The following is a 21,063-nucleotide window of genomic DNA, read 5'->3' as shown; positions in this document are numbered from 1 at the left end:
GTTAGGGTGACTTGAGGACAGTACCTCAAGTTTCCAAGAGGGTGAGCACATAGGAAGTTGTAGTAACAGATATCCTGATTCCCCGTCAGATTTACAACCTACAAAAGGGAAAAGAACAGGAATAAAACTGAACATTCCTAATGCTTTGCTGTATCACGTGCACAAGTTGAACAAATTCTCATTACATCATTGGGACCCCATCTCAGCTTCTCCCATCTCCAAAGTGAGTTACCCACCCCAGTAATCATTACTGGCATACAGCGACACTGCAGAGTCTTTCTTTGTTTCACACAACTCGTGTGGGAGTTCCCTCACAGGCCTTCCTTAATCCCACACATCCTATATGTGAGTTACCTCCACAGAACTTGCCGACATTTATTTGTGTTTTCATCTAAAGAGGGCTGTACTTGTTTTATAAACAGAAGGATGCCAGCTCCCCTGCTGCTTACCGTCTGGTATGTTATCACCAGCTGGACGACAGGTAATGCATAAAAAACTGCAATGGTTGCAATGTTCCTGCAGAAGACACAAACCAGCACAATAAGAATCTGTGCCACCAATCCCATGTAAGATGAACAAAGCACCACTCAGCAAATCCTGAGTATAAACCATTTCCAGAAATTGTTTCTATTCACCAGCATCTCCTCTTACCATCCCCAAACACACATCCCACCCTGTTCAGTAGTCCCCCTCAAAGGAGAGGGCAGTTTGCAATGTAATTCTACAACCACTCCCATAAGAAACTATCTGGCTCATACTGATGACTTTATCATTTTAAAACATGGAAACCAATGTAGGAGAACCTATGATGTCATCAGATATGTGCCAAATAGAGAACAAGCATTTCTGCTCTGCTGTCCCTGAGTAGCACCCAGTAGAAGTTTACAACAACAGTACACACCAGAAGTAGATTTGGTATTTCTTCCTCATGACACGCTTGTCTTTTCGGGCCAGGTCTGCAACGTATAAAAATTTCTGAAAGCAAAAAAGATACAGCATGAGAAAGGCATTGCAAAAGAACTGTGGAGATAACCAAGAGACTAGAATGCAGCCAAAGATGTCTCCAAAGGAGGGGTTCTTTATTGGCAACGGCTCACATGATATACATAAAAAAGGCACATAACTGCTTACTCATGTGTTTCGGCTATACTATTTGCATCAGGAATCCAAAAACAAATCCAGATGTGAATATATCAGGTGTAAAAAAAAACAACTATACACCCATCACAAAATGCAGTATGAAACCTATAGGGGAATAAATGGTTAAAAAAAAAAAATCAACGATTACTGCAGTCAATAGTTGCAACAGCAATACTTCTTCTCCACACAGGGATTGAAGATTAGGGGAAGGTGTGCTGTTACTCCCCTATAAGTTTCATACTGCATTTTGTGATGGATGTACAGTTTTTTTGGGTGGGGTTTTTTTTTTTTTTACTCCTGATACATGCACATCTGGATTTGTTTTTGGATTCCTGATGCAGGTAGTATAGCCGAAACGCGGCCCTTGTGTTTTATGCCTTTTTATGTATTTTACAGGAGCTGTTGCCAATAAACAACCCCTCCTTTGAAGACATCTTTGGCTGCACTCTGGTCTCTTGGTCATCATCTCCACTGTTTCTTTTGCAGTGCTTCAAGGTAAAGGGAAAGCAAGTGGAGCAGTGGCCTAGTGGTTAGGGTGGTGGACTCTGGTCCTGGGGAACTGAGTTCGATTCCCACTTCAGGCACAGGCAGCTCCTTGTGACTCTGGGCAAGTCACTTAACCCTCCATTGCCCCAGGTACAAATAAGTACCTGTATACAATATGTAAGCCACATTGAGCCTGCCATGAGTGGGAAAGTGCGGGGTACAAATGTAACAAAAAAAAAAAAAGGGGGACTTGATATACCGCCTTTCTGTGGTTTTTGCAACTACATTCAAAGTGGTTTACTATATACAGGTACTTATAAGGTGTGGAGATTTGTCCCTCGTTGTTTCCTTCATTCTCCAATGAAGAAAGGCATTAACACACTAGACAGATGTGCAGACAGCAGGTGAACAAGAGGCAAGGATAAGTATGTACAAAGAAGCGAGCAGGTGGGCAAACAACCCAGAACTGGTGCGGCTGAAGTAGAGTTTTCATTAGAATAAAGCAGGCCATATTCGGAGCATTAGCACAATAAGATGTACTCCACTTGTCAGAATTGATAATATTATCACGCTATGTATTAGCTGTTAGCTACATTGTTAAAGAATTGTGTTATGTTTAAGTGGACTGTTGTAAGATATGCCTCAAGTGCGTTGTATCAGATTATGTGTATTATATTCCAATAAAGACTTCATAAAAATAAAAAAAAAAAAAGAATAAAGCAGGCCTGTGGGCATTGTAGGTGCTTAACATTACACTTGCTTTCCCAGATATATAGGAGACTGTGTGAATTTAAAATGAACTCCTGCGGGTACTTTCTTCTTCCCTATCCCACCCCCATTAACAGCTGTGCAGAAAAGGGCAAGCTAAAAGTATACTTTGTGAAGCAACATGTCTACTTTTGGCCCACTGAAAAGAGAAATCATCAAACAGGCAGTTTAGTCGCTTTGGAAGCAATTTATAAATTGGCAACTACAATTACATGCCACTTATGCACATCACTGCTGAGAAAAATTGGCAGTTTGGCACGTAAATGTACTAAGCACCATTCTATAAAGGCACATGTAACTGATCTGGCACACAAGTGCCACGCCAACAGGCACAGCATGGACATGGACACAAATTGACACACGTACCTCATGAAATCTTGTACATTGTACACGCCCTTGCCGTAACATGTCAACAGTTTTAACACGGCTACGGCAGACGTAACTAATGGTGCATTATATTTTTGGTATGCTCATGGTGGTTTGCACTAATGTTCTACAATGGAATCTTTGCACCATGATCCAGTCATGGAGCTGACACTCAGCATGTGCCAACGGGCCATCAAAACTGGCAAGCAAATTTATAAAATTACCCCCTTTTTAATGTAGCTAAATACCCAAAAAAATAGTTTGCCAACTGCACATAAGTGCTGAGTCATAACCCAAGTGGCTCTGAGATGCCAAGCAGCTCACTGGGACTCAGTTGGGGAAGGGGGAAGGGGGAAGGAGAAGCACAGGCAATGCCACACACCTTGGTTCTGATAATGTTTTTATCTGAGTCAATGTCAGCCAGAGTGTCATAGTCATCCTCCTCCACAGAGCTCAGGGAATCAAGACGGGCTCTGCTGGCGAGGTTCTCCATGGAGCGATCTGCAGGAGAATAGATTGAGAGTCAGGGAAACCAGGATAGATGGCCAAGAGACCATGCAAATCAGCCCTGCCAGGGTAACTCAAGATTTTTCTTGTCAGTGCCAACAGTCCATAAGCTTTAAAGAGGCACAAAATTAAGGGAAGAGACAATTTTCAAAGCAATCCACCCCGGTAAAGTGGCCTGACTGAAAACTTACCCTCCTCAACGCAGGCAAGAGTAGATGCTGGCTTTCGCAGTGTGCCAACTTTTAGCTAAGACAAAAAAAAAATAAAAAGGTGTTCCGGGGGGTGTGTTTAGGTCAGGGCTGTGAAACAGTTCAAAAGCAGTTGATTTTTAAGAGGGCAATTCTCAAACTAATTTTATTGGATAAAATAGAGTTTGACTTGTGAAAATGGAGAGTTTGAAAACTGCCTCTACCCTCACTAGTTACGGTGCACCTATTTTTACCTTCAGCAACCAAACGTATGAAGCGGGATTCAAGGGAGAAAGAGTATCCCTGGGGATTTCATTTTCACAGCCATGTGTATATCTCCCCGTGGCTACTTCAACACCCATCCAAGGAACTTACTGAAAGTACATGGGTACCGAGTGCAAAGCACCTGCATTCTCACAGTGGCCATCATTTTAAAGGGAAACTGCGGGGTGGCTTCCCATTGAAAAGTTGCATGCAGTGCAGGTGAGCTAGAAGTGCACACATACATTGCCTGCACTATGGGCTATTTAAAATCGCCCCCAGTATTGTGTAAGATGGCAGCAGTTTAAAGCAGTCTCTTTCCTGAGGTCATCAAGATCCTTTCAGCCACTGAATCTCCTACCTTACACTGCTGTAGTCCACACCACTGGGAACCCACAAACTAAAGCTCATGGACAGTCAGCATTACAACATTCATCAATTAGTTGATTAAGTTATTTCGAATCAATACATTATTGAGCATTTTTATGCTTAACAAAACATACATAGATAACAGATTTTTTTTTTTTTCTGATTAGGTAGTTTCTGCACTTCCCAAAGATAGGGGCACAGGAACTGGTTAGCATTAGAGGATTTACACACAGATATGTGGAAACCTGTGCATATTCCCAGAGAACCAGGCACAGCTGCAGATGGAAGCTGGGCACAGCAGATGAGAGCACCTGCACTGAATGAGGATAAGTGTTTTAAAATAACATGTCCTGTGGTGAACCCTGGGTAATAGTATGCAAATGAGGAATGCACCATATTGTATAAAGAGAACTTGACTGTGACTAATTCTGACAGGGTATAAGGACTGCATATGCTTGAAGAGCTGTAAATCTCCCAAAGACACTTAGCAATTCCTCTATTAAACTGGACATCTTTGTTCCTTATGTATCACCCTGCTGCTTTTCTCTGAAAGAAAGCAATAATTTCTCTCCGTTCTAAGAATGTGGTGTCTGAAGGACACTAAAGACACTACCTGGTCCTTCTGACAAGTGTAGAAAAAAATTGTGCTGAGAGGTGTGGAGCTTGGTTCTATTCTTTTGCTTGGCCTTCTGATAACAGGCCACATAGAGGCGTATTTTCAAAGCACCAGACCTACAAAGTTACATAGACATCATATTGAAAATGCTCAAAACATCCAAAATTCAAGTGAGGAATATAGCCATTTTCTAAACAGAAAAACGTCTATCTATTTTTTAATGGCTATTTGCTAGTTGTTGTTGTGTTCTACACATTTATCTTTTTGGCCCATTTTAGAAAAAAAAAAAACCCCACAACACCCAAGTAAAAAATGCACAAAGTCAAGCCATTGGGATGAAGGAGGAGCCAGCATTCTTAGTAGACTGGCCACACAAAATCCCAGAAGAGCAGTAGGGCACCTTAGGGGGCACTGCAGTGGACTTCACATAAAAGCTCCCAGGTACACATCGCACAGTTGCTCCCTTATATTGTATAGTTATCCCTCCAAAACCCACCAAAAACCTGTGACCAACTATACTCCAATACAATAGCCCTTATGGCTGCAGGTACCTATATGTGGGTACAGTAGGTTTTTGGTGGGTTTTAGGGGGCTGACACTTTCCACCACAAATGTAACAGGGTGCATTATGAGCCTGGGTCCCCTTCTCCACAGTGCACTGCGCTAACCACTAAGCTACTCCAGGGACTTGCTTGCTGCTCTAATAGGACTGACCAGAACATCTGAAGCTGTCATAGAGTAACTGGTATGTACTGTTTGGGTCATTCCTTTATTCCTCCAGTGGCTATCTGTTCATTTAAGGCACTTTTTTGTGGCCTATTCGTTCTAAAAACAGGTCTACCGCAAAATGTCTTAGTTTTAGTCCTGTATGTTTTTCAGTCATAACGGAACAAAACCAAAACATCCAGGTCTCAGGAACACCCAAATCCCGCCCTTAACACGCCACCTTGAGATCTGGACACACTGCAAGTGAACAGCATAAAACAGGTTTTGAAAATACTGATGTGGACATTTTTGTGTGAAAAATGTCCAATTGCTGCTTTATACCAGTTTTTAAGACTTTTTCTCTTTCAAAAATGAGCCCCATAGTAACCTATGGAACTTTGTAAGTTCAAGTGGTTTGAAAATGAGCCCCCTAATCTTCTAGTACCTTGTGGTGTAGGCTTTGTCACATGACTAGGCAGAACCAATGAGATTGTTTCTTACTGTCCAGAATTACCCAGCATAATCTAGCTCCTGCTTGTAACAACATGGAGCTCTATATAATGGACACTGCAGGTGCCCTGCCCTCTGGGGAAAACACACATTGTAATTTGTATTTGCAAAATTACTTGCAGCTTATGGAATTACAAGTGCTTGAAAATGAATGGTTACACATCCATGCTGGTGGGAAGGATGAGGAAAAGCCCAGCATGGATTGTATTCTTTGCTCAGTTCATTTTATGTGAATTACAACAGCTCAGATTTCAGTAGATTTAATTTCTGTGAGAGATGTTTGCCTTGTACCCATATTAATACACAGAGGGGGCTTCATCTGTGAATTGCAGAGGAATCTTCGTTTGAACTGGTCCTGTTCTTGAGAGGAAAATACAAGTCAGTGACAGTCAGGCAGACAGATAGAGGAACTTCTCCACCAGAATCACAAGGGTCCTAAGGAGTGTCCCTGAACACCAGCCCAGCTGCTCACAGTGGTCACTCAGGACTATGCCACAGCTGTCTCTTCATATTGCAAAATATCTTTATCTAGCAGGAAGGACAATACAGAATAAAAATGGGCACTAACCCTGTGTAGATCTGTAGTGAATAAACCACAGGGAAAAAAAAAACCCCATGTAATTCTCTGATCTCATTCTAGCAGGTCAAGACAGCATGGTAATGGTACACACTGCATTCTGACAGAATGAAATGCAGGGCATTACAGGACCAGTCTTGACACCAAAACAAAGCAAAGCATAAGAGGCAGTAATAACTAGAGTCCTTCAGTCTTAATGAAGTGAGTGTATGAATGTATATGTGTGATGTGTGTGTGTACAAGAACTTGGATTCACATTAAAGATTCAACAAGGCCTACCGTAGAGGACTGTCTAAAGACGGAGGGCAAATCCCAGTGTGTCAGAATTCTCTATAAGTGTTAAATCTCAAATTTTAGCAGAAGCACTTGCATAGCCAAACTCTGCTGTGTGCAGATATGCCAGTGAATGTTAAAACAACTAGCAAAGGAGACACATGACAATCAGGAACCAAGTGAGCTCAATCTCCTGAAAAAGTGAATTTTTAAAGTACACACCCTTGGTCCAGGGAGACAAAAATAAGGGGAAGATATTCAGCCGCAGCAGTGTTTTTTTAAATGCTAAGAGCTGTGGGCAGAATTAGCCCCCAATATTCAGTGCCAGGCCATGTCCAGGCACCGGCACTGAATATTGGGGGCTAATTTCAGTCAGGGTGGCCTCTGGAGCTTATATGGCTGAATATCAGCCGGGACTCACAGAACTTTCCAAACCCTTTTTAAGAGCTCTGAGCCCCCTCCAGGCTGCTGAAAGAGCCCCTCCTCCTGTTCCCTCCCCCCCCCCCCAACCTCTGCGGTCTTGATAGCCCTCCCCTCCAGGCCTACCTCCGATCCCTAGTGATCCAGTGGGGGGGATTGGGACAAGAACAAATCCCCCCTCGCTTTTGCACCCTTGCGTCAGCTTCTTGAAAATGTCTAAGCTGGAGGGATAGGATGACTACCTTCAAGGTACAGGTGCACAAAATGTATTATAAGGCTATAAGCATGAACTGTAAGCAGTTATGGTCTTAAGTTTACTCAGAGACATGCAAGAACCTCTGGAGAGGTGGAGGGAGAACAAAATGACAGAACAGGAGGTTCTCCCAAAAGGAGAAGAACGGGCTTTATATATTAGAGGTACTTCTGTGGGAAGGAGAGGGGGATGGGTAGAGGGGGTAGGAGGGAGGAGAGGTATAAGGGATACATGGCTAGAATGACTGGTGGTCAAGGAGACCACATGGAAAACCCCAGCGAAGAAGTCAGGTCAAGAAATGGGACCCCTCAGTATAAGCAAACCACCAGGGAGATAAAGCAATCTAATGACTGGAATGAATAATTTGGGTTCTATATGTTACTGCTGTTAATATTTTTAGTAGGGCTACATGTTAATCACAATTAACGCCACAACTACCGAGTTATAAATCAAGATTAAAAAATGTAATCATGATTAATAATTAACCACCCTCCCTCCTCCGCCTGCACTGTCGGTCCAGCCTCTCTCCCTCTCCTCCCAGACCGCCGGCAGCTCTTTCTCCTCTCCCCTCCAGGTTTACCTTTGGATTTTCAGTAAATCTTTGTCCTGCAGCGGTAGCCGGATTGAAACACTGCCTTGGTCTGCACCGGTCCTTTCCCTCTGACCCAACTTCCTGTTTTCAGAAGGGGGTGGGACGGGTCAAAGGCCCGGTGAAGGCTGAGGCAGTGTTTATATTCCGTCTGCCACTGCAGGGCGAAGACTTACTGAAAATCAAAAGGTAAACCAGGAATGAGAAATCCTGGACCGACTGTGAGAACGGGTGATGGCAGGGCAGCACATGAGAGAGAGAATGGACGGGTGATGGCAGGGGAGCACATGAGAGAGAGAGAGAGAGAGAGAGAGAGAACGGGTGAAGGTAGGGGGACCATGAAAGAGAAGGGGTGATGGCGTGGGGGGGGGGGGGCATATACAGAGAGAGGATGGCAGAGTGACACAAGAGAATGGGTGAAGGCAGGGGGCACATGAGAGAATGAGTGAAGGCACAGAAGGGGCACAGAAAGAGAATGGGTGATGGCGGGAGCAGAGAGAGAGAATGGGTGAAGGTGCAGGTGGGCACATAAAAAGAACGGGTGAAGGTGCGGGGGGGCACAGAGACAGAGAGAGTGAAAGAATACTGGTGAAGGCACATAGAGAGAGAATGGATGAAAGCGAAGGGGGGCAGAGAGAAAGACAGAATGGGTGATGGCAGGGGGAAAAAGAAAGAGAATGGGTGATGGCAGGGGAACGGCGCAGGTGGGCACATAGAGAGAGAGAATGAATGGGTGGAGGTGCAGGGGGGCACAGAAAAAGAGAATGGGTGAAGGCGCGGGGGGGGGGGGGGGGTGAGAAAGAATGAGAATGAGTGAAGGCCCCCTCCAAAGGTCCAGTATCTGTTCAATGGCTGGTGGGGTAGCTGAAGACCTGCCAGTCGAAGAAATCCACTGCCTGAGTCACCTCCCTTCCTCCTTGTACTGCCTCAGGAGAAAGGAAGTCAGCGGGGTGCCTCCAGCCACAAACACTTGCACTCCCCAAGCATGCTCAGTTTGTGCATGAACTGAACGTGCTCGGAGAGTGCCGGCATCAGCAGCTGGAGGCACCCTGCTGACTTCCTTTCTCCTGAGGAAGTACAAGGAGGAAGGGGGCTGCTTTGGCAGTGGATTTCTTTGACATATATCAACTGTAGGGGATGGGAAATGCGTGCCTCCCCCTAGTCCATCCCTGTGCCCTCCCCCCATATGGGCTGGTAGTTATGCTGCGCAATTAATCGCAATAAAATTTTTTAAGCGAAATGCAGCCCTAAGTTTTAGCACTAGACAGCTACATGGGAACAAGGCTCGCAGGGATCCTGCAGGGACAGACCCAGGTCTGCAGGGACCCCATGGGGATGGATCCAAGCCCTGCAGGGATCCTGCAGAAGAGTAGGCAAGTTGAGTGATGTCTCCCCTCCAGCCCTGGGTGTCCACCCTGAGCATACCTCTGTACAATCTGGTGGTCTAGTGGTGCAGGAAAAATCCCCACTCTTTCCTGCCTGCTGCTGCCAATCCTCTCACTGCAGCTGTTTCATTAAAATGGCTGCCAAGACTTCAAGCACATGGAATAGAAGGGGATGGAGAGAGAAGAGGGGGACATGCTACTCATGGATGTTTGCCTTTTTTGAAAATGTGCATTTAAAATGTTTTTTTTAATTAGCAGAGTATGGAAGAAAATGCATTTGTTACTTTTACCACTATTTATAGAATCTAGCTTTCTGGGCGGTGGGGGTGCAGCGGTGCAATGGGGGTGGGGCTGGGTGGGAATGGAGGAGATACTTGTGACGGGGTTGGGTTAGATTCTCATGGGGACGGGTTAGATTTCTGTCCCCGTGCAACTCTCTATTTAGTACTTCAGTTGCTGAAGTTATAACCTATAACCTGGCCAAAAAATAAATAAATAAATAATCTGGTGTAAACCATCCTCTTTTATCCATGTTTCTGAAGTACTGTCACATTAGATGAAACCCCTGACAGAGACTACACAGGATGGAAGCGAGTGTGGCGAAGTGGGTTTAATATGATTGTAGTGAAACTGAACTGTATTATTTCATGAAGTGCATTTCTCTAGTTTGGCCAGCAGATGGTGACTGTCTTTTTTTTTTGTAAAGCTGATACAGAAGTTACAGCTTTTCCTGCCTAGCTGTGAAGTAATCTTTAGTCTCAGATAAGGAGAGGAGACAGAAAGGTATCTTCTGAGGCCCTGCGAGCAGTAACAGTTTATAACCTGAACTCCCCAGGTACTACTCAGGTAGTAAACAAATGTTTAGTTAGTTTTAATATTGATACCTGTTTGATTTACCTGTTACTGTTATTATATTTTCATCATTTGTTTCCTCTTACCATTCACTGTTCAGTTTCCTGACAATAAACCTTATTAGTTTATTGACTCTGCTGTCCTGGACCAACCAAGAATCCTGGTGGTTTGTGTTTTGGTCTGTGGGTGCTTTCTAGGAACCGTGGGACCCCTGGGATTGTGGCCCCAGCGTCCTTAGAAACCACTGAGAAAATAAATTGCATGTGGAAGACTTGCCCAGAGACAAGTGGGACCCTGAAGGTGGGTAGAAGGGTATGCCAGTGTACAGCATATGCGCAGATGGTGGCGGACCTGAGCAGTGCTGGGACAGACCCTTTAGGTGGCCGTAGGGTTAAACCCCCAGGTGGACTCTAGGTGTTTCGTGACTGTGATAATTAAAGTAAGCTCCACAAGTCACGTCTCCTCCCACTCATTTTCTGAAGAAAGGGATGAAAGCATTGAGTGTAACTGGTGTATATGGTGACATTACAGAGGGAAGTTTGCTAAACTGTTTCCTTGTGGCATTGGTGTCTGTGGGTACTTGAGCACCTCCAATACTGATTTGATTCATTCATGTATTCTGTCACCTTGCACAAGATATTAAAGTGGTTTGCAGTAACAATTACTGAGCAAACTCAGTCACTGTGTCCAGGAGGGGGTAAGTTTGGTTGAGTTTAGCACCTTCAGCCATGGTGAAAAGTTGGCTCCTATCCAGTAATCTTAAGAAATTATATACATCTTTATTTAAAATTATTCTTAGGCAGATCTCAGAGGAAGGTAAAATTATGTATAATCATACCTGATAATTTTCTTTCCATTAATCATAGCTGATCAATCCATAGACTGGTGGGTTGTGTCCATCTACCAGCAGGTGGAGATAGAGAGCAAACTTTTGCCTCCCTATATGTGGTCATGTGCTGCCGGAAACTCCTCAGTATGTCGATATCAAAGCTCCATCCGCAGGACTCAGCACTTAGAGAATTACACCCACGAAGGGACACTCTGCCCAGCTCACCACCGCCGAAACGGGGGAGGGGAATTAACCCAGCTCATCCCCACACAAGTGGGGGAGGGGAATCCGTCCAGCTCATCCCCGCGGAGCGGGGGAGGGACACCACACCCGCCGATGCGGGGGGATCTGGCTTATCCTGCAACCGCAACCGCGGGAGGAGCTGACTGACCCTAACACCGCCGAAGCGGGAGGGGTACAAAGCTGCCCTACAGCCGCACGAAGCGGGAGGGAGTGCCGGCAGAATTTATGTCTCAATCCAGCCCCGTAAAACGGAGGGGAGAGGAATGCAGCAGCTCACTGTAACACAAACTCGTCTCAACTCTTGAAGAATCCAAGTGAAAGAACTTGAACACGAAGTCTTTCTGAAATAACTGAAGACTAAACTTGAACCTGAAATGCAACCAGAATAAAAACAGAACAGATATCTGGGAGGGGCTATGGATTGATCAGCTATGATTAATGGAAAGAAAATTATCAGGTATGATTATACATAATTTTACCTTCCATATCATCAAGCTGATCAATCCATAGACTGGTGGGATGTACCGAAGCAGTACTCACCCAGGGCGGGACATTGAAATCCCTGACCTCAACACTGAAGCTCCAAACAGGGCCTCCGCCCGTGCAGCCACAGTCAAACGGTAATGCCTGGAGAATGTATGAGCCGAAGCCCAAGTTGCCGCCTTGCATATCTCTTCCAAGGAGACGGATCCGGCCTCTGCCATCGAGGCCGCCTGAGCTCTCGTGGAGTGAGCCTTCAGCTGGATAGGCGGCACCTTCCCCGCGGCCACATAAGCCGCTGCAATGGCTTCCTTGACCCATCTTGCCACTGTAGGCTTAGCAGCCTGCAGACCCTTACGAGGACCTGCAAACAGGACAAACAGATGATCCGATTTCCGGAAATCATTGGTCACTTCCAAGTATCTGAAGATGACTCGTCTCACATCCAGATATTTAAGAGCAGAGTACTCCTCTGGGTAGTCCTCCCTACGAAAGGAAGGGAGACAGAGCTGCTGATTCACATGGAAGCGAGAAACAATCTTGGGCAGGAAGGAAGGCACTGTGCGAATAGTCACTCCTGCCTCAGTGAACTGCAGAAAAGGCTCTCGACATGAGAGCGCCTGGAGCTCGGAAACTCTTCTGGCTGAAGTGATAGCCACCAAAAAGACTGCTTTCAACGTCAGGTCTTTCAGAGATGCCCTCGACAAGGGTTCAAAAGGCGGCTTCTGCAATGCTCTTAGCACCAGGTTGAGATTCCACGCAGGCACCACTGAGTGCAGAGGAGGGCGCAGGTGATTAACTCCCTTGAGAAAGCGCACCACATCTGGCTGCGAAGCCAGGGAAGCACCCTTCAGGCGGCCCCTGAAGCAAGCCAGAGCCGCTACCTGGACTTTAAGGGAACTGAGCGACAGGCCTTTCTCCAGACCTTCTTGCAGGAACGCCAACACTGAAGAAATTGGAGCAGTGAAGGGAGAAAGTGAGCCTGCTTCACACCATGCTGCAAAGATACGCCAAACCCTGGCGTAAGCAGTAGAAGTAGAGCGCTTCCTCGCTCTCAGCATAGTGGCGATGACCTTGTCTGAGAAGCCCTTCTTCCTCAGACGCTGCCGCTCAATAGCCAGGCCGTAAGACCAAAGGGAGAGGGATCCTCCATCACCACGGGACCCTGATGTAACAGGCCCTGCTCCACTGACAGCCGCAGAGGATCGTTGACTGAGAGCCTGATCAAGTCCGCATACCAGGGACGTCTGGGCCAATCCGATGCTTTGCCACCCGGTCTAGCACCCTGCCCAACATGGGCCAGGGCGGGAACACATAGAGGAGCTCTTGTGTCGGCCACTGTTGGAGAAGAGCATCTACTCCCAGGGATCGAGGGTCCCGTCCTCTGCTGAAAAAGCGCGGCACTTGGCAATTGGCCGATGACGCCATCAGATCTAGGCTCGGCTGGCCCCAGCGCTTCGTGATGTCCAAGAACGCCTGAGCAGATAGTTGCCACTCTCCGGGCTCCAAGGTATGGCGACTGAGAAAGTCCGCCTTGACATTCATGACTCCGGCAATGTGGGCCGCTGAAAGCTGCTCCAGGTTCGCTTCCGCCCACTGGCAAAGACTCATAGCCTCCTTGGCTAGAGGGGCGCTCTTGGTACCTCCCTGGCGGTTGATATAGGCCACAGCCGTGGCATTGTCCGACAGGACCCGTACAGGCTACAACACCAGTACCGGGATGAACTCCAATAACACCAACCGAATGGCTCTGAGTTCCAGGAGGTTGATAGACCACTTGCCTCTGCAGGAGACTAGAGCCCCTGCGCTGTCCTTCCCAAGCAGTGGGCTCCCCAGCCCATCAAAGAGGCGTCTGTCGTGACGACAATCCACTCCGGGGTCACCAGAGGCAATCCTGCAGACAACTTGTCTGTCTGCGTCCACCAGCTCAGCGCCTTGCGCACTGCTGGGTCCACGGGAAGGCGCACAGCATAATCCTCCGACATCGGAGTCCAGCGCAGCAGCAGAGATAGCTGTAGTGGTCTCATATGAGCCCTGGCCCAGGGCACCACTTCCATCGTGGCCGTCATAGAGCCCAACAGCTGCACGTAGTCCCAAGCCCGAATAGGAGAGGCTACTAGGAACTAGTCCACCTGAGCCTGAATCTTGACAATCCGATTGTCTGGCAGGAACACTCTGCCCACTTGGGTGTCGAATCGAACTCCCAGATACTCCAGGGACTGAGTCGGGCGCAGCTGGCTCTTCTTCCAGTTGATGATCCATCCCAGGGAGCTCACAAGAGCAACTACCCGGTCCATAGCTTTGCCGCACTCTGTATAAGAGGGGGCTCGGATCAACCAGTCGTCCAGATAAGGATGGACTTGTACTCCTTCCTTTAGCAGGAAGGCCGCTATGACCCCCATTACTTTGGAGAAGGTCCGCGGAGCAGTAGCCAACCCGAAAGGGAGGGCTCTGAACTGGAAGTGTCGTCTCAGGACTGTAAAACGCAGAAAGCGTTGGAGAGGAGGCCAGATGGGAATATGCAGGTACGCTTCCTTGATGTCCAAGGAAGCCAAGAACTCTCCTGCCTTCACTGCCGCTATAACAGAGCGGAGAGTCTCCATGCGAAAGTGCCTCACTTTCCAGGCCCGATTGACCCCTTTGAGGTCGAGGATAGGCCGGACAGAACCTCCTTTCTTTGGAACCACAAAGTAAATGGAGTAACGTCCCTTGCCAATCTGATTTTTTGGCACCGGAACGACCGCACCCAGGCGGATCAGGTTGTCCAAGGTCTGCTGCACTGCCACAGCTTGACCGGAGACTTGCAGGGAGAGAGTACAAACCCGTCTCTTAAGGGTTGGCAGAACTCTAGCTTGTAGCCGTCTCTGATGACTTCCAGCACCCACGCGTCTGAAGTTATAGTGGTCCACTCGCCCAGAAACGAGGACAGCCGTCCTCCAATCTGCACTGGGGCGTGGACCAAGGCCCCGTCATTGGGTACGAGACCCTGGGGGAGGACCGGAGGGAGCACCTCCGGGACGGCGGTCTCTGCGAAAGGAATGCTGCTTGGGGGAGAAATTCCTCTTGAAGGAAGAGGGGGCAGAGGAACCCGACTTGCCCGGGCGGTACCGACGGGCTTCCAGCAACCGTCCTCTGGAGGTACCGGGACGAGTACTAGCCCGAGCCCTGACCTCTGGTAATTTCTTGCCCTTAGACGTGCCGAGATCGGTCACGATTTTGTCCAGCTCGACCCCAAAGAGCAGCTTGCCTTTAAAAGGCAATCTAGCCAGGCGGGATTTAGAGGCGTGGTCAGCAGACCAATGTTTCAGCCAAAGCCACCGCCGCGCAGAGACTGTCTGAGCCATGCCTTTAGCTGAGGCTCTCAAGACATCATACAGCAAGTCTGCCAAATAGGCTAAGCCCGATTCCAGGGCCGGCCAATCAGCCCTCAAGGAAAGATCCGAGGGGGAAGCCCGCTGCACCATAGTCAGGCACGCCCTGGCCACATAGGAGCCGCAAACTGAGGCCTGCAAACTTAAAGCAGCCGCCTCAAAGGACGACCTTAAGGCCGCCTCCAATCTTCTGTCTTGGGCGTCCTTTAGGGCCGTGCCACCTTCCACCGGCAACGCCGTTTTCTTAGTCACCGCAGTGATTAAAGAATCCACGGTAGGCCACAGATAGGCCTCACGTTCACTCACAGCCAAAGGATAGAGGCGGGACATAGCCCTAGCCACTTTAAGGCTCGTTTCCGGGACATCCCATTGAGCCGCAATTAAGGTGTGCTTGGCATCATGCACGTGGAAGGATCTAGGCGGGCGCTTCGTCCCCAGCATAATGGCAGAGCCAACAGGGGCTGAGGGAGAGACGTCCTCCGGAGAGGAAATCTTCAAAGTGTCCATGGCCTGTAAAAACAGGTTGGGCAAATCCTCTGGGCTAAAAAGCCGCGCTGCAGAGGGGTCATCCGCTCCATCCGAGCGGGGATCTATCTCCTCCAAGGAATCCGCAAAGGACCGTTGGGAGACCTCAGACACGCTGCCCTCATCTACATTGGAGGAGACAAAGTCCTCCAAGGCCTGGAAATCAACCCGAGGGCGTTTACCTCTGGGAACCTCAACCTCTTTATCAGAAGAGGGAGCAGGGGCAGCGTTTTGCATGAGGAAAGCCTGATGCAGCAGCAAAACAAACTCGGGGGAGAAACCCCCCAGACTGTGCACTTCCGCAGCCTGGGCAACAGCCCTAGACGCACTCTCAACCGGCGCTCGCAATAGCGGGGGAGAGACATGCTGCGCATCCAAAATGGCGTCCGGCGCGAAACTCCGCGAAGGAGCCGCGCGGGAAGAACGGCGCTTAACTTTAGCCGCTTGTGCCGTCGCCCAAATTAAGGGCGTTCATGGCATTAATGTCTCCAACCTCAAGGGCGGCCCACGAAGAAGCCGTCCGAGCCGCGTGGCCGGCCAAGATGGCGGAGGCGAGGAGCGGGGGATGGGCGTTTATGGCGGGAAAAAACCGCCACGCCAGAGGAACGACCGGGACATTCATCGGTCACTAAACTGTCACCCATCAAGGGCGAATCAGGTTGTAAAACCCCCGCATCCCCTCTAGAAGCGCTCCAGCGATCCGGGGAGCGACCCTTTGCGCCCTCGCCCTCCGACGCCATATGCCACGAGGAGAAGAATCGGGGAACCCCCTGCCCGCTATAAAAAGGTAAAATTACCTGCTTGCCGCTCCGAGCTGTAACGAACTGGTATCCCAGTGAGTAGCTGCAATGAACGTTTAAAGAAACGTCGAATTAAACGCCTTTAAAGACGTTTAAAATTTTTTTTTTTTTTTTTTTTTTTTAAACGGAGCCAGCGGGAGGGGGGAGAAAAGGAGGGACCTGGCACCACCAGGTTTGCACTTGCTCAAAAGAGCCCTCAACCCCAGGCCTCAACAAAACCTAAGGATTAGGCTTGGAGGCCTAGCCAGAGCTGCTGCTGTGTGTGACCACCACCTGCTGAGATAGAGAACATACTGAGGAGTTTCCGGCAGCACATGACCACATATAGGGAGGCAAAAGTTTGCTCTCTATCTCCACCTGCTGGTAGATGGACACAACCCACCAGTCTATGGATTGATCAGCTTGATGATATGGAAACAAACATTTTTATATTTATAAAACCTACTTTCAAGCTCTTGATGTATCCCAGAGCGAACAGCAGTATCTAACAGTTTTAAAGAACTATTTAGAAAAATAACTACTTTCTGTCATTTTCCTGTTCGTATGTTGTTGCATAAAATGTTTAGCCATCTTGCTTTCTAGCAAAAAAACACAGCAGGATGTTCTCTTAGTAGAATAAGAGCCCTCCTTTCCATGGACTCACTGTGATGGAAGGGACTTCTACTAAAAAAATGTGGTGTGGATAATATATTATGTATTATTTTACAACGTTTTAACGTATTTTATTATGAAACTGTAGCACTGAATTATTATGAAACTGTAGCACTGAATTATTTTGACTGCTTGCAATCTAAGTATATCATTGGTAACTTTACAAAAAACATAAATAAAGCAAACAGCCTTGTTCTAGGTAACTGGCTAAGTTGTATACAATGGCATATTAAATTAAAAATTACTTCAAATATTGGGGTAAGAGTTAGGAATATGATTTTTGGACCGGTGAAGGGCTATAAGATACCATTTCCTCCACTTTATGTATTAGGGGTTTGAGGGATGGGTCTAGTTGGGGGAGAAAATGTTTTGTTATAATCTTAAAAAATGGTGATACTAAACCTTTTTGTTTACTTTGTTGAAATATTGTTAATTGTTTCCATTCACCAATAAAAGAGATTTTGATATAAATTAAAAATTACTTTAGGGACAACAATTCTCTCTTCGTATGCTAGATCTGTGGGCTGGCAACCATGTGAGTCATAGTTCAAAAAGCTTAGTTGCACTGCATCATATACTATGGGCTGGCAACCATGTGAGTCATGCTTGAAAAAGCATAGTTGCACTGCATTTTCAGACCATTTAATGACTGACTTGGTTTTCCTGAGGTCCCTTAGGAATTATAATTCAAGAATAAACTCAATTAAATTTCTTTTCACCTTCTATGTGTTTCCTCTCAGATGTTTCTGCACACTGTCTGGTATCCCTACAGTTAAAAGGGCCTGTGCCATGTAAGAACACATATATTTATACTGTCTGTGACATATATGCATGTTGTCTATCTGCAAAGAGGAGGAAATGTCTTCCCAAGGGCACAGGAAGGCTGGAGGAGTGGGTGATTTTGCAGGCCAGTACATTAGTATAAAAACAGAGTCTCACATAGGCCATTGGGGAATTCTAATATCTGTAGCTCTGAAAGGCTATATTTTGTGACTTTTTCAAAAGAAGTAGAGTTTACCTGCATAGCTGTAGGCTGTGTCTCCAGAAGACACTAGGCTGTCTGTGACTGCCTCGGGGCTGCTAGAGCAACCATTCTCTGTGGAAACAGAGACAAAACTCAAAAGTGGCTGGGGTGGAAAAAGCAAAAACTAATGTAGATGCACTGCACAGAAGGAAAGAGAGAAAAAGAGACTGAAAGAGATATAGACCAAGAGAAAGAAAAAAGAAGCAGAGCAATAGAGACACACACACAGATACAGAAAGAGGGTGAAAGACAGGCGAAGAGAGAAGGAAAAGAAGAGAGACACGCACACACAAAAAGAGGAGGTGGAGAGAGAGGACGAGACAAAGAAAGAGACGGAGCTGTAAAGACACCCAGACCCAAAGAGCAAGGGTAGGAGTCTCAGGGATGCTATACAGACCAAGCATTGTAGAACCCTGCCCTCTGCATCAGTGGGGAGAACTGACACACTCCTCTATCCCCACTTACCAATGGAGCCATAAGTGTAAACATCGTAATGCGGAGAAGTGGAGAAGGGACCAGGAGCCACAAGATGCTTTCCTGAACAGAAAAAAATACATTCCACAGAAACTCAGACCAATCCTTATTAATTATTGGATCAAATCAATTTTCAAAAGGATTTTCCTCCAGGTAACCAAGCGTTTTATATGGAGAGGAAGCCCTTTTCACAACGACACTTGCATCCTTTGGGGGTAAGCTTCTTCTGCACAAAGTTTTTATATATGTAGGGTGGGGTGTCCCTCCCAGAGGCAGAGTTGTGATACACATGCACATTTTATAAAATACAAATACATGCATAGAGAACACACACACAAACATATTTACACCTTTGGAGCAGAGGTCTATAAAATAATAAGCCAGTGGATGCAGTAAAACGCAAACCAGGTGTTTACTCTTTCACAAAGAAAAATAACTAGTGGGCTAGGGAAACACAATGAAGTCACAATTAAGGCCTGCAATATGCTGCAGGAGGATGTAATAATGCAGTTCCTTGTCATCAAAGCAGATCCAGAGACTTGTGGGTTATGACCATCTACCAGCAGATGGAGATAGACAGCACTAAACTGAACTCTGTCTTATAGGACTGTATGCTCCTTAGTCAGTTAGTATATTTCTATCTCCAGCAGGCAGTGGACAGTCTCTCACAAGCTCCTGGTCTCATCTTTATTATAGCTCCTGCAGTGGCATTCCGTGGTTGCCTGACACCCAGGGCGGATCGCCACTGCGCACCCCCCCTGGGTGCAGGGCAACATGGCGCACCCCCCGCCCACCTTCCAAGTTCCGGCGCCGCCTCCCACCCCCCGACGCAGTCCCCACCTGCCAACCAGGTTCCAGCTCCGTCCACCCCAGCGTGGCGCCTCGCATCTGCAGAGCTGTTGTAAAAAGAAGAAAATCGCCTCCTCGTCGGCCCTTCCCTCACTGTGTCCCGCCCTCGAGGAAATAGGAAGTTATGTCAGAGGGCGGGACACAGTGAGGGAAGGGCCGACGAGGAGGCGATTTTCTTCTTTTTACAACAGCTCTGCAGCTCTCCTCTTTCCCCTGCATTTTCAGGGTGTTTCAACTGCTTATCTGTCTTCTATATTTCCCAAACCTCTTGAGGAGGAGGAATTACTGAATAATGAAGCTGATTACCCTATTGCAGTTAGGGTTTTCCACAAGAAGAAATTACCATCCTTCATCATTAAGGGGTCCTTTTACTAAGGTGCACTGAAAAATGGCTTGTGGTAGTGTAGGCATGGGTTTTGGGCGTGCGCCGATCCATTTTTCAGCACGCCTGTAAAAAAAAAAAAAGGCCTTTTTTAAAAATTTTTGCCGAGAATGGACGTGTGGCAAAATCAACATTGCTGCGCGTCCATTTTGGGTCTGAGACCTTACTGCCAGCCATTGACCTAGCAGTAAAGACTCACGTGGTAATGACCTACGCGCGTCAAAAATGAAATTACTGCAAGAGCCACGTGGTAGCCAGGCAGTAACTCCATTTTGGCGCGCGTAGACGCTTACACGGCTTAGTAAAAAGGGCCCCTAAGGCTCTAGAGGTTCTTAATATTTCTTTCCCTGACTCTCAGGCTTCCTCCTCCTCCAATTCTAAAATGGCTAGCATCAAAAAGCCATAAGTCCTTCCTGGTCTATGAAGCTGTGCAGGAACAGATTACAGCTCAGTAGTCCACTCCGGATGCCAGTCTTATTAGGGTAAAGGCGGGACATAGCCTGAGTCATCCATTCTCTCAGTATAAGCTTGAGAAGTTAAAATTACCCAAGGTGGACTCTTTGGTAGCCACAATTACAAAAAAAGATCACCTTTGCTGTGGAAGGGGGGATGGCTCTGAAAGATGTTCAAGACAAAAAATTAGTGTCTTCTTTAAAACTCTCCTTTGAAGTCTCTGCTCTCGCTCTTGAGGCTCCAGGCTGCAGTTCTTATGCATTCAGCGCTATAGAAATGATTCTCAGGTTTCTCAGGAGCTCCCCAATATCGAGATAGGTTTGGCTTATTTGGCTGATTCTTTATATGATCTTCTCAGGGCCTCTGCCAAGCAATTGGCTTTAGCAATCACGACTAGACATTTATTGTGGCTTCGCCAGTGGGCTGTAGAAGCTGCATTCAAGCAGCACCTTATAAAACTCCAGTTTAGGGGGAAAACTCCTCTTTAGAAAGGATTTACAGAAGAAAGTCAAAGATTTAGGAGACCCCAAATCACAGTGTTTGCCAGAGGATAAGCCTAAGGGTTCTTACAGATATAATCAGCCACGCCCTCACCTAAAGGGCTCCAAGTGATACTGCCCTTGCCATTCCACTTCCTTTCAGAGGGATCGGTATCAGCAAAATCATTCCTTTGGTTCTAACAAGTGATCTACCCAGGTCGCCATATCCTCTCTGGCT

At 47.1% G+C, this 21,063-nt stretch overlaps 1 protein-coding gene across 4 annotated transcripts in view; it reads right to left on the bottom strand.

Annotated features, from left to right (window-relative positions):
• The window catches only part of SIDT2 (SID1 transmembrane family member 2), a 56,759-nt gene that overhangs the window by 15,473 nt on the left and 20,223 nt on the right, over positions 1-21,063 (bottom strand). For 2 of the 4 annotated variants that reach the window (XM_030220565.1, XM_030220566.1), the window contains 7 exons: positions 18,654-18,725; positions 18,183-18,260; positions 6,208-6,276; positions 3,143-3,261; positions 902-975; positions 450-516; positions 25-98 (listed from right to left, as the gene is read on the bottom strand). In XM_030220565.1, the coding sequence (XP_030076425.1) occupies positions 25-98; positions 450-516; positions 902-975; positions 3,143-3,261; positions 6,208-6,276; positions 18,183-18,260; positions 18,654-18,725 (553 nt within the window). Of the gene's footprint in view, positions 1-24; positions 99-449; positions 517-901; positions 976-3,142; positions 3,262-3,458; positions 3,514-6,207; positions 6,277-18,182; positions 18,261-18,653; positions 18,726-21,063 lie in introns of those variants that run through there. The other 2 variants (XM_030220567.1, XM_030220568.1) reach the window with 2 other exon arrangements.

This window comes from Microcaecilia unicolor, chromosome 12 (assembly GCF_901765095.1).
Source record: "Microcaecilia unicolor chromosome 12, aMicUni1.1, whole genome shotgun sequence".
In the NCBI taxonomy this organism is placed as follows: domain Eukaryota; kingdom Metazoa; phylum Chordata; class Amphibia; order Gymnophiona; family Siphonopidae; genus Microcaecilia; species Microcaecilia unicolor.
Note: the sequence above shows the minus strand (reverse complement) of the source record. Positions and strands in the feature narration are given on the sequence as shown.